The sequence below is a fragment of the Octopus bimaculoides genome, chromosome 5 (genome assembly GCF_046866305.1).
Source record: "Octopus bimaculoides isolate indiv1 chromosome 5, ASM4686630v1, whole genome shotgun sequence".
Lineage (NCBI taxonomy): Eukaryota > Metazoa > Mollusca > Cephalopoda > Octopoda > Octopodidae > Octopus > Octopus bimaculoides.
Genome location: NC_142932.1, coordinates 95,294,732 through 95,309,370, shown reverse-complemented (window position 1 = coordinate 95,309,370; position 14,639 = coordinate 95,294,732). Strand labels below are relative to the sequence as shown.

The following is a 14,639-nucleotide window of genomic DNA, read 5'->3' as shown; positions in this document are numbered from 1 at the left end:
AATTTGTTATATTCTTACCATCTTTTAGCATCAGCATCATCACTATGATCATTATTTTATGCCTAGTTTTTCTATGCTGGCATGAGTTAGAAGGATTTGTTCCACTTTGGCCTCTTGCCACTTGTCACAGTCCATCATCAGCTGATACTCCACCAGTCTCTGGTGTATATGACTTTTTTATGGTGATGGGGGTATGGGGGTATCATGGTTCTTACAGCTGAATGCCCTTCTTATCACTGATCATTTTGTAATGGGGTTCAGTCCTTTTGGTCAGGAAAGTGGGTAATTATTTAAGGAAGGGGTGTTGTCATGAAAGTATTTACTATTTTCTGTATCAATTAAGAGTAAGGAAATGTAAAGTCAGCCTGTGTGGAACTGAGGAAGACAAAACTGAATAATATTAAGGTTATGGTTACTATAAAAGGTAGGTTTCACAGTTTCTGGTGATATATCCTGAAAACCCACATACTTAACCTAGCTGAAACAGCATCTCAAAGACTACCTTTTCCCTTCAGAGTTAGAAAATACTTCAGCTTTTTGCAATTACTGATTTTCTACCTAATTCAAGTAAGATCCACAAAGAATTGCTGCACCTACACCCAGGACAGATTTGCTATTACCCACACAAACATCATGTGTCGTAACTCAGTGAAGGCCCCACTAATTGGTAATGACTCAGTAACACATACCATCTGTCACCCATACATGTGCTGTCTCTTCTCTCTGCTTATTCTATTATTATCCTAATCACTGCTCCTAGCTACAACCTCTATCCAAGTTCACCCAATACATTTGTCTCTCCCATTCTTCTCGTCACTCTTGTATTTCATTGACCACTATGCATAATCAAACCTTCCCAGAGTTGAACTCTGTGAAATTCCCTTCCCATCCATGACTTACTTGTAGATACTGAGGTTTAAAACTGAACATAAACTCTATCAGTCTTAACAGTCTTAGAGAGTTTGTAAAAAGTGATATCTGCATCATTAATCTAACACACTAATCCTGTTGTATCCACTCTACTTATCTTGGGAGTAATATTAATGACACCCATTCTATGCAACCTTGCTGTTGTTGAGCTTCAGAACTTACTCAGATTAGGAGCATAACCTTTTGTAAATAGAAACAAATTAACAAAAGAATTTTAAAATTACTTGGGTTTGTTGATCCTTGATTTTATTAAGAAATTTATTGTGACCAAACAAAATATCAGTTTCTCCAGTTTAGAGGATTTCAGTATTTGTGATTTTTCTGGTCTCTAAAGTTCATTTTTTGCTCTCTACTTCTAATGGTGTATACTGTAAACATCTACAACTACCCTATTTCTACATATTGATGTACCCAGCTAATGATGTACCCAGCCTAACATTTATTATCCTTAACTGAAGGTAGCTCACTGAGTCTAAAAATTAGAAGAGCTAAGTTTTCAATAAAGCTATTGATTACATCTCCTACCTAGAAATCAAAATCCTCTCCAAAATGTTGGTTAAAAAACTGAATAATATGAACTAACCTGAAAAGACAAAAATTTAATGAGTAAAAGCAAACATTTTAAACCAAAACATATTTTGAGAAGAAAAGAATGTCATCAGGGATCATCCAAATGACAGCAGCATCATAATCATTTCTGCTGCCACATATGTAGTCACATATGTAGGAATAGTAACTCTACTTTGTAGTCACATATGTAGGAATAGTAACTCTACTTTGTAGTCACATATGTAGGAATAGTAACTCTACTTTGACTAATTATATTGCCAAAATTAAATATAAAGTAACTTATTACAAGTATATAATCTATAAGCATACATTCAGGATTCTGTCAAGATCAGTTGTCAGCTGTAGATACTCAGCATGTTCGTTTTTGAGTAGTTGCCCAATTAAAAATTATTTCCCTTCTTACTGATTAAACTATCTTGTTTCTCAAAAATGCTGTGCATTTCAATGAACTAAAAAAAGAGTTTCTTTTGATTATGCTTTGTCAAGTCATCAACTTTAATGTGATTTACTGGTTCACAATAGTCTTTTTCTGCTGAAGCTCTACTGTCAGAAACAAACTAGATCAATATTTTGAAGAATTATTACATTATATGTCATTAGTTAATAATGAAAAATGAATAATAGAAATGCCTATACAAGAATAGCTAACTTCTAAATAAAAAAAAAAGAGATACACCAAACAGTAGTAAACATTTTTATTGTCAGTAATAATACACTTTAAATCTATATATTTGAAAATGTAGCAATAAAATGTGCATTTTGGCTCAGCTATGTTGTTTGGCAACTCCAGTTTCTAAGCGACCATGGAGAGGTATTTACAGTAGAAAAATAAATATCCAAAATATCATCCAGTGGACTCTGCCTCGGTTTTGAGTCTCACCATTCTTATAGTGATAAGAAAAAATATTTACAATAGACTCTGTTCAGGTGTTGACAAATGAGCAGAGAAAGTATAGTGTCGAGGAGGTTCTTTAGTCTTGTCTAGCCAAGGATATGACAACTTCTCTAATGCTGGTACCACTCTAAGATACACTCAGTTCTCTCTGTGAACAGGTTCATCATAGGAAGTACATCAAACCATAGGAACCTAGTTAAGCACGGTATGGTTTTCCAACCTACCTATGAAAGCAGTGGTTGCAGTAAGGACTTATACATGACTACCCTTCCTTGTCAGCATGGAAAGTGGATATGAAGAAGAAGAAGATGGAGGAGGAGAGGAAAAGGATGTGTTGTTGGTGATTTATCACAACAAGAAAATGTATCTATCCTATTGAAGTATTTTTTTTAAATATAAGCAGTCATTTGGAGACCATATTTTTCTGGAATAAATAACCTATGGTCTTCCACACATATGCAATGAAATCCCAAATCACTGGTAGCTCCACTTTACAACAAACAGTTATTAGGGAGTCACAAAGAGTTTGTATTAGTTATACACTCAAATCAATGAAACAAATTTCTAAGCTGTCACATTCAAAATTCAAGTTTGGATAACTGAAAGAGTTATGTTTATTATGCATTTACCAACATTTTTCAATGTGGAAATGAGAAAGCCCTAAATATCATAACAGAAGTGATTAAGAAACTTTGATCAGGGACAACAGAACAAAGGCACAATATGTCTGATGCACAATTAAAAATCCCAAGCATCTATGGGACTACAGTGCAATGAATAACAGTATTAAAAATTTGTATCAAAAATAAAGTTTTATATTCAAATCTAACCAAAAGGTATAAGACTGTTTAATTGGTTTTAAACTCATAATTTTGGATAGAGGGCACTTGAAGTTGATCAAAATTATACTAATTAAAAAAAGACAGGAAAACAAAAAGACAAAGCAGATTGTTTAAATTGTTTAAAATTCATCTCAGCACTACATACATATTTGCTTTAATAATTTGTCTTATTCAGTTTCTTTATATTTTGTTCTCAGAATGAAAAACTGTATCTGTTTTAATAAAATAAAAACTTAACATTTCAAACTTTTAGCCTAGTATTTTCATTTATCTTGGTTTCATATGTCTGTCATCATGACGGTTTCCTCCTCTCATGCTATTACCATAAATGGATCCATTTAATCACTATATTGATATGGTAATGAAGAACAGACATTTTCCCCCCCATGATTCACTGATGAGCACTTCTAATTACTCTTAATGAGAAACATTTTTTGAATATGTGCATGTTATGTAAAGAAATTTCAGTTTTAAATGATTTTATTTTTTTATATCTGTATAGTTTGACATTTTTGCTGAATTTTATTAGTCGATATTTCATGAATTGTTTGTTTGTTTTCTCTATGACTGACTAAACTGTCTTCCTGGACAATCTACCCATCTAAGTACAAGCATTACATGGAAGTACATCTCATTGTTGCAACCCACTGTAAGCCTTAGCCACAGGGCCAAGCTCAAACTGTCCCAAGATTATAGATTTGTGGTGGTTTAGGTTGCTTACTGTGTTTTGCTACGATGTATGAGAAAACATGTTCAATGATAATCATAGAATCTGAATATAAAATGTGTGAGAAACTGAAATTTTGTATTTTTATCTTATTTTCTAAATTAGAACTGTTTTCTGAATTTTTATTTTTTATTTTTAAGATCCTCCTCAAGTAAACATTCATATTTCAAATGAGACAAATAATATAATAATTAATTGCACTGCATTCGATGGAAACCCAGATATTTATGAATACAAACTGAAGCAAAAATGGGGAAATGCCACTAAGAATACTTATACTATGAATGTATTATCTATAAATAATCCTTCTTTCAATAATACTGGTACATGGGTGTGTCATGTAAGCAATGAAGATTTTCATGTGAATAAATCATCAAACTACAAAATTCCAGGCAAGTATTTTACAAAGCCACAATTTATTTATAAAAACATATTTACAATTTGAATTATTATTTTTAGAATGATAAATTGATTAGTTATTTATTTAATTTTATCTCATTAGAAGATTGTTGGACTTTGTTTCTTTTTATGTATGTCAATAAAACTGATAATTTTTAATTATAATTTTCAAATTTAATATCCTCTTAAAATTCAATATCCTCAAATTCAATATCTTCTTAATTATAATTTTCAAATTCAGTATCCTCAAATTTTCTCCAAAAGACCTGAAGCTATTTTCAAGTAAATTTTAAGCATTCATTTTATACAGTGAAATTGTTTCTGTGTTCAGTTTTTGTTTTTTAGTTTGTTCCATTTTAACTGTCAACTGTATGCCTGTATATAGAATATATAGCAAATTAACTTATCAGGCAAGAACATCAAATATTGTTTGCTAAAATAATTAAGTGTTACAATAGACAAACTTTTAGTACTATAGAGTTTCTATTTAAATTCTATACCATGTCATATTTACTAGCTTCAGAAGAGAAATGTTTGTATTATGTTTATATTTTATGAAAGACATTTTGTACCACTTTAGATGTCTTGAGATTTAAGGTAATGTAAGCACTGATGAATCAAGATTATCTGTATAATCTTAAAAATACTGACTGTTTCTGAGCAGTATTGGGGAGATTGTCTTTATTGGAGATAACATACATTTAGGATTATGTGACCTTTAAAAAGGGAAATTCCAAAACTTGTAAGGAATTAGTAGATTTGCGAGAATGATTTCAAAGTGATATTTAGGATAATATCAGGTAATGAAAATTGCTTTCTAAATTATCATAAATCTCAAAATCTCTGAAGTGAGATCTAATACAGGTTATATAAATCCAATTCATCATTATCATCATCATCATCATCATCGTTTAACATCTGCTTTCCATGCTAGCATGGGTTGGACGATTTGACTGAGGACTGGTGAACAGGATGGCTGCATCAGGCTCCAATCTGCTCTGGCAGAGTTTCTACAGCTGGATGCCCTTCCTAACACCAAACACTCCGAGAGTGTAGTGGATGCTTTTACGTGCCACCAGCACAAGGGCCAGTCACACGGTACTGGCAACGGCCACGCTCAAAATGATGTTTTTTACATGCCACCTGCACAGGAGCTAGTCCAGTGGCACCGGCAACGACCTCACTCAAATGATTTCCTAACGTACCACCGGCACAAGTGCCAGTAAAGCAACAATGGTAACGATCACGCTCAAATGGTGCTATTTACGAGCCACTAGCACAGAAGCCAGACAGCTGCTCTGGCAATGATCATGCTTGGACAGTGTTGTTAGTGCTCCACCGGCACAGCTACCAGTCATCGAATATGGTTCAATTATGATTTCGATTTCACTTGCCCCAACAGATCTTCGGAAGCAGAATTTAGTGTCCAATGAAGGAGAGGTTGGCATGGGTGCCATTTGTCGAATTTGGTTGATTTCGATTTCAAATTCACTTGCCTCAACAGGTCTTCGCAAGCAGAGTTTAGTGTCCAATGAAGTAAAGATACAAATAAGTGAGCTGGCTACACTTCTGGTAGAGGCCACAGATTATGCTCTCACTTAGCTTGCCGGGTCTTCTCACGCACAGCATATTTCCAAAGGTCACGGTCAGAAGTCATCGCCTCGGTGAGACCCAATGTTCGAAGTTCTTGCCTCACCACCTCAGCCCAGGTCTTCCTGGGCCTACCTCTTCCACGGGTTCCCTCAACTGTTAGGGTGTGGCACTTTTTCACACAGCTATCCTCATCCATTCTCGCCACATGTCCATGCCAGCGCAATCGTCTCTCTTGCACACCACAACTGATGCTTCTTAGGTCTAACTTTTTCTCAAGGTACTTACACTCAGTCGAATATTCACACTGACATTACACATCCATTGGAGCATACTGGCTTCGTTTCTTGCAAGCTTACGCAAGTCCTCAGCAGTCATGGCCCATGTTTCACTGCCATGTAGCATGGCTGTTCGTACACATGCGTCATACAGTCTGCCTTTTACTCTGAGTGTGAGGCCTTTTGTCACCAGCAGAGGTAAGAGCTCTCTAAACTTTGCTCAGGCTATTCTTATTCTAGCAGCTACACTTTCAACGCACCCTCCCCCGCTACTAACTTGGTCACCAAGATAGTGGAAGCTATCAACTACTTCTAGTTTTTCTCCCTGGAATGTGGCAAAGGTTGTTTTCTGCAGATTTTCAGTGTTTATTGTTCCTGAGCATCTGCCACATACAAAAACTATCTTGCTAGTTAGCCTTCCTTTGATATTGCTGCCCCTCTTATGTGTCCATAGCTTACACTGGGTACATCTTATGGAGTTTCTACCTACGCCTTTTCTACAGATCGAGCAGGGCCATCTACCTGAAGAGGTTTGTGTTTTGTCTACCTTCCTACTTATTAGGACTTTGGTTTTAGCTAGGTTGACTATAAGGCCCTTCAATTCCAGTCCTTGCTTCCACATCTGAAACTTCTCCTCTAGTTCTGATAGTGACTCAGCAATTAGGGCAAGGTCATCAGCATAGAGTTCCTTTGTAAATATTTCTTTTCATGTTACACACTGGCCTCTTGTCCTTGATCAAATATATGAAAATAATCAGCAAGAAAACAATCTATCTAAGATAACACTTGAAACTATTAACTTGACTTACTAGTTTTAAGTGATCAAAGGCCTTTTTGTAATTAAAAACCATAAAGATCACATCTTAAATAATGAGTAGAGCTGAACAAATAACTGAGTGTTTGTTATGAATATGAAGTTAAACTGGATATGATGTAGGTAGCTAATATGACAGATTTTACTGCCATATGCATATGTCTACAGTATTGGATTGGTTAAAATTCTTTGACAATGTTACCAGATGTCTAATAAGCAAGAGTATTTAAGAGTGATAAAAACTTATATGAAGGTGTATTTTACTCTATTGTTAATCTTGAAATTGAAGTCTTGTATGTTTGTATTGTAGTAGAACAGACTGTTGTAAAGCATTCACTGGTAGATGATGTACATGGTTTAGTATTGTGTAAAACTGAGAGGGTCTTGCACAACAATCAAAATTGTGTTTGGCATTTGACAGGTTATTTTACATACTTAGTACAACAGATTGTTAACATAAAATTTGGAGAAATGCAGGTAGTTGGGTGATGTGATCAGGTGGAATGTGATAAGACAACAATGTTAGAGGATCGTCTGGGACCATACACTGCAGAATTTGCGATGGTTGCTGTGTAAAGTTTGTATTTGAATAGGATGGTAAGTAAGAGTTAGTTCGAGTTAAAGGGATTCCGATTTGGAGGTGAAATGGTACAGATGCTTAGAATTGTCAAATTTTTTAGCTTTAAATACTGACTGAATTAGTCTGAAAGTAAATTTCTGCCATAAAATTGTATAGTTTATGTTTTATTATTTCATCTATTTTTCAAAAACTTAGAAATCTTCTGTTTCAAATGTACATTATATATTATTTTCTCTTTTAATATTTTATTATTTCTTCCTTCAGTGAAACCTATTTTCAGTTCAATATCAAACAATCCTAAAAAGAGAAATGTTTCAATTGGAGAATCTGTAATTTTCAAACAGTGTTTTTATTCCCATCCAAAATCTGATGTAAAATGGCAAAAGAATGAGAAATTAATTGACTCAAACAAATATTCAACCACTGATTATTTATCAAGTGAGTTTCCTTTCAAAGGAATCTGTACTAGTTTAAAGATAGAAGACATCAAAGATAATGATTTTGGTACATATCGCTTAAGAGTGCAATACTCCATAGAAACAGAAATAATTACTTTTACCTTGAAATCTAAAGGTAAGTTGTTACATGTTTGTAATTATTCTTTAATCTCTTAAAATATTGCTTCACATTATATAAAATTGATTAATATATTGTGAAGTACTTGAGGTTCTGTTTTTAGCTCATGTTTTGAAATTAGCTATCTATATATATAAAAATGAGAATGTGTGTCTGTCTGTCTGTCTGTCTGTCTGTTTGTCTGTCTGTCTGTGTGAATCCCTAAAACTCGAGAATTACGCAACCAATTTCATTCAAATTTTACACATGCCTTACTTAGAGTTCCAGTTGTGTTTTAGTCAAAAAATTTTTTTAACTTCTTGCAGAGTTCGAGCACACAGCAACATAATATCTCTTCCACTATTTAAGTATTACGTGTCAAAAGTGAAACAAAAACACTCATGTCAAATACTTTCACTTTAAAAATGAAACTATTCCACTAACTGAAACAATCACATTTTGATACTGTAATGACAGATACTTTCACAGAAAGAGAAAGAGAGAAAGAGAGAGACAGAAAGAGAGAGACAGAAAGAGAGAGACAGAAAGAGAGAGACAGAAAGAGAGAGACAGAAAGAGACAGACAGAGAGAGAGAGAGAGAGAGAGAGAGAGAGAGAGAGAGATGTATATGTATACATATAGATGTATATGTACACGTATATGTATAGATATAGAGAGAGAGAAAGAGAGAGAGAGAGAGAGATGTATATGTATACATATAGATGTATATGTACACGTATATGTATAGATACATATATATATATATAGATTTATATGCATACATGTATATGTATACGTATGTGTAGATGTATATATATATATAGATGTACATGTAATATGTACATATATACATATATACATGCATACAGATATCTATACATATATACACCCATCACACACACATACACATGCACACAAACACACACATTAGTCATTTGTTTTCTTATCCAAAACTACGTCAAAAGTACTGAATGGATCTTTATGAAATTTGGAAATTATATTCTTTGCATAACGGCCATAACTCCCATGAAAATTCATATATTTTTGATGTTGATGAAATTTTAACCCGAACATAACAGATGAGCATTATTTGTAATTCAACAGTACAACAGTGTAAGACTACCCTTTCAGATATACTTACATTGTGATTTCTGCATTGTGGTGCATAAATTGTCAAGTAAATGAGACGCATCTTTGCCTCCACTGATTCACTTGCAAAGTGTTGAGTAAAATTATTTCGTTGCAGACCTCCGGCCATTTTGTTCTGTTGTTAATTCTGTAGATGACCTCAAACACAAAGTCTTTCCCAACTTTAAACAAAACTACCAAAATCACAATTGGCTATGTGAAAGAGCAATATTAGCTCCAAAAAATGTAGCTGTTACAAAAATCAATCAACACCTGATACATTCACTTCCCGGCAATCTTCAAACTTACAAGTCTGTTGATACAGTTCCAGATACAAATGAAGTGGTGAACTATCCTCCTGAATTTCTCAATTCGTTGGAGCCTCCAGGACTTACCTCCCCACATATTATCACTTAAAGTTGGAATGCCTGTTATGCTGTTCCGCAATCTGGAACCACCAAGACTTTGCAATGGAACACGACTTGTGATAAAGAAAATGATGTCACACGTTATCGAGGCTACCATTCTTTCTGGATGTGCAAAAGGGGATAACGTCTTTATTCCAAGAATTCCTCTTACTCCATCAGGAGCAGACATTCCTTTTACATTCAGAAGACTACAATTCCCCCTTCGTGTGACTTTTGCCATGTCCATAAACAAATCTCAGGGTCAAACACTATCTGTAGCTGGTCTTCTCTTGGAAGAGCCCTGCTTCTCACATGGACAACTGTATGTTGGCTGCTCAAGAGTGGGCAGCAAAAAAAACCTATTTGTATATGCTCCACAAGGGAAAACAAGGAACATTGTTTACAATGAGGTGTTATAATCACAACAGCAAGAAAGTATGTACATGATCACCTTCTTTTACGAAACTTCATTGACTTTCGTATATTTATATTGATATACATATATATACGTGTGTTTGAGTGCCTGTGTGTATATACATCTCTATATATAAAGATGATGCGTAGTCTAGACAGCGTTTTTAGATTTCATTATTCTCTTTAACCCCTTTCTGCTAGTATGTTATAAAGATGGCGGAACAATTTTAACTTTCTTTCTTGTTTAAGTATTTTTACTTTTGTAGGCGAACATAATTTTCTTTTCTGAAATATTCTAGAAAATTGCTGATAGCAAAACTTTCACTTGAGAACCATTTCCTGAACTCTAGTAATTAAGTTTTCTGGTCAATTAGCTATTCTTTTTTAGTTTATTTATTTAAATGTTATGTACATAATTAGAGTGGAGTTTGAAAATCGTGTGAAGGCCATCTTTAGCTTGAACAATGAACCTCTCCACTCCTTTTCTCAAATCCAGTAGCCAAGATAAACCAGGCAACAGGGGCTGGCTTGGTCAGCCTGAAACCCTTGGTCTGGAACCACATGCTGGTGGATCTTACATGAAGGTCATTCTATCTATGAAATGTGTGTTGTGGTTGCTTAGAAGTTATAGGATGCGACTGGGCTGCCCATTTAAGATCACTGCAGCCCACTTTATACGGGCATGCTTCTAGAAAAGGTGGGGTAAACATTAGACACTACTCTTTTTCCTTGATTGAATTACTGTTGTCATTGGTGACCCAATGCAAGAGCAAGAAAAAGAAAACTTCTCTTGTTGTGGAAACTTGAAATGTGCACACTCTGGATCTGGATGACACACTGTACTGCTTTAGGGAATAAGGAGCTGAATCATTACAATGTGGACATTGCAGCCCTATCTGAAACAAGACTTATGAGGGTAGTCTTTGTGAAGGAGTGAACTACACCTTTTTCTGAAAAGGTAAGGATCTTATAGAGCAGTAAATGAAAGGTATTGGCTTCAGAGTGAAGACTTCCCAAGAGAACAGATACTAGTTGGCTCCCACTTCTATCATTGAATGGCTCATGTCCATCCACCTTCCCCTTCCCAATAACAATCATCTCAGTTATACCCCCACCCTTGACTCTAATGATGAGATCAAGGATTCTTTCTAATTTGATCTCAACAGGACCGTCCAGGTTGTGCTAAGATGAGACAAAGTTATCATGTTGATAGATTTGAATGCCAGGGTTGGATGAGCTAATGACCTTTGGATGAGAATTCTGGGAAAGCAAGGTGTGGGAAGCTGCAACTCGAATAGACTGCTTCTCCTTGGCTCATGTGCTGAGAATGAACTGGCAGTTACTAACACCTTGTTTCATCCTCCTAGTTGGCACAAGACCATGTGGAGACAGGACCAGATTTAAACCATGTGGGGCCCAGGATACTTCAAGTTCAGTGGACCCCTTATACACAAGAATTAATATCTTCGAAAATTACCAAATATAAATCTCAGATGTGTCTTATAATATGGTATAGTACTCATATTTGGAGAAAACTAGACACTCCCTTCATCAGGATGTTCAATCTCACAAAAAAACATACAGTGACACAAGACAATATATTAATATACAGAATTATATACAATTCAGATCCAAAAGATTTCCTACATTATATGGTGTCGCCTTTACCTCCAATGCAAGTACATACATACATACATACATACATACATACATGTTGTTGTTGTTGGCACTTCGTCGCTTATGACGTTGAGGGTTCCAGTTGATCCGATCAACGGAACAGCCTGCTCGTGAAATTAACGTGCAAGTGGCTGAGCACTCCACAGACACGTGTACCCTTAATGTAGTTCTCGGGGATATTCAGTGTGACACAGTGTGACAAGGCTGACCCTTTGAATTACAGACACAACAGAAACAGGAAGTATGAATGAGAGAAAGTTGTGGTGAAAGAGTACAGCAGGGTTTGCCACCATCCCCTGCCGGAGCCTCGTGGAGCTTTAGATGTTTTGGTTCAATAAACACTCACAATGCTCGGTCTGGGAATCGAAACTGCGATCCTATGACCGCGAGTCTGCTGCCCTAACCACTGGGCCATTGCGCCTTCACTCATACATACATACATACATACATACATACATACATACATACATACATATATGCATTCATCTTCAGGTGTGTTCTCTTGTTTCCCTTTTCTCTGTTGTATCAAAAGCTGCTACAATTAATTCCCTTGAGAATTGTAAATGCTTTGCTACTGGGTTTTTTTAATTGAATTACTTGGTGTCTCTAAAGTGGTTATCACAAAGGAGAATCCATTACATTTTTTTAAGAAGTCAAGATACCTTTGTATATTGAAAGAGAGCTTCTTCATGCCTGACTGTTGGGAGGTGGAGGGACCTTCCTGTACTGAGTGCTACATACCCTTTCTAGCAGCCCCCCTCCTCCCACATCTAGATGCCTGGGACAATTAGCCCCTCCGTACCCCTATAAATTCAGTCCTGTGTGGAGGTATCCAAGATAAATGCACTGGCACATCATGGAATACATTCTCCCACATTTTATGACAGAAGCAATATGCTTGTGACCTGCAGCCTCAGCAGCACAGATGACTGTTGGAAAGATCATCAACTACTCCTTTCCTGGCTCAGGCAGCAAAATCTTTCCTACCACAATACATTTGCAAAGAGAGCACAGCATTTTTCGAAATTGTTTCTGAATTGAAGACTTACGCAGTCAAGTGGGATTACTCTTGCCTTACAGAACTTCACTATGAACGGGCAGTATGGAAGCATATTGGTCCATTTAACTCAAAACTATCACCAAATCTACCGAGGAAATAATTGGTTATGATAAACAGCTGATGAAGACTGATTTCACCAAAATGACAGATTACTAAGCTGATCAACCAGAAGAGAGCAACTCATTTGGCATGGGAGAATTTCCTAACATTTGCAACACTTAGGAGACTTTTGACAAACACTACCAGTTGTTCCAAGAGGAACAAAAGTGGATGAGCTCAATGTTTCAATAAAGTCTTCTGTATTATGGCATCATGTGAAAACACTTCAACTTTCAACAAATATGAGAGTGAGGTTTTCAAGACATCAATCAGCTGAACTATTTGCAGAGCAGTTTTTGAAACTCAGTAAAGGGAGACTTCCAATTGATGAAGAACAGTTTCTTACACTCAGTCCAATATGTAATTCAACTCATTCCATTGATGATCTGGTGGATGAAATCTTTCCTAATCTTCTTCATAATTACAGCAATACAAATTGGATCTGTGAGTGAGCTATCCCAGCTCCAAAAAATGTTGCAGTACATAATATTAACAATATGCTATTGAATAAGCTTTTGAGAGAAATATTCACTTATAATAACTCAATTGACAGTGTTGTTGATGATCAGGATAGTGTTAACTACCCCATCAAATTTTTGAACTTACTAGAATGACCAGGTACAGCTCCTCAGTGTCTTCAACTGAAAAATGGTACTCCTATTATGCTATTGCGTAATTTGTCTCAGCCAAAATTATGCAATGGTACAAGATTAATCATGTACAAACTTATGAGGAACTGCATTGAGGCAAATATTCTCATTGGTTATGATAAAGGTGACACTGTCTTCATTCCTCACATGCCAGTTATACCATCTAATGTCCCATTCCAATTTAAGCAGTTACAGTTTCCTATCAGAATTTCTTTTGCCATGAGCATTAATAACAGTCAAGGCCAAATACTAAAAGTTACTGGATTGCAACATCAAGAACCATGCTTTTCACATGGCCAACTTTATGTAGGAGCATCACATGTGGGAGCAAATGCAAATCTGATTCCATCAATGACTTGATGTATAAAAGCTTTCTTAATCTTCTTCATAATTACAACAGTACAGATTACATTGGTGACAGAACTATCCTGGCTCCAAAAACTGTTCCTCTACATACCATTAATAATATGCTATTGAATAGACTTCCAGAAATCTTCACTTGTTGTTGATGATCAGGATAGTTTCAACTACCCCATCGAATTCTTTAACTCACTACAGCCACAAGGTACAGCTCCCCATTGTCTTCAGTTGAAAAAAGGGACTCCAATTATGCTACTACATATTTTGTTTCAACCAAAATTATGCAATGGTACCAGATTAATTGTGTACAAACTTCATTGACCCAAACATTCTCACTGTTTGCAGTAAAGGCGTATGTACCCCAAAATAAAACAAAAAACATTATTCATAAAGAAATATTCATCCTTAATGCAACATGAATACTTCAATAATGTTATTTACCATTACTATCATTACATTCAAGAATGAGTTGATTACCTATTTCAATGAACTGTATTATATAATTGTCATTACTGTATTTATAAATAAAATAACACAGGAAGGGCATCCAGCTGTAGAAACTCTGCCAAATCAGATTGGAGCCTGGTGTAGCCATCTGGTTCACCAGTCCTCAGTCAAATCGTCCAACCCATGGAAAGCGAATGTTAAACGATGATGATTATG

At 35.5% G+C, this 14,639-nt stretch overlaps 2 protein-coding genes across 3 annotated transcripts in view; both read left to right on the top strand.

The window, feature by feature from the left end:
- LOC106880794 (neural cell adhesion molecule L1.1-like) overlaps positions 1 to 14,639 on the top strand; it is a 537,440-nt gene that overhangs the window by 161,939 nt on the left and 360,862 nt on the right. The gene's annotated exons all lie outside the window — the stretch shown is intronic.
- LOC106874055 (uncharacterized) overlaps positions 1 to 14,639 on the top strand; it is a 122,182-nt gene that overhangs the window by 45,790 nt on the left and 61,753 nt on the right. Inside the window, exons 7-8 of the mRNA XM_089352676.1 lie at positions 4,105 to 4,356; positions 7,890 to 8,198. Of these exons, the coding sequence (XP_089208802.1) occupies positions 4,105 to 4,356; positions 7,890 to 8,198 (561 nt within the window). The remainder of the gene's footprint in view (positions 1 to 4,104; positions 4,357 to 7,889; positions 8,199 to 14,639) is intronic.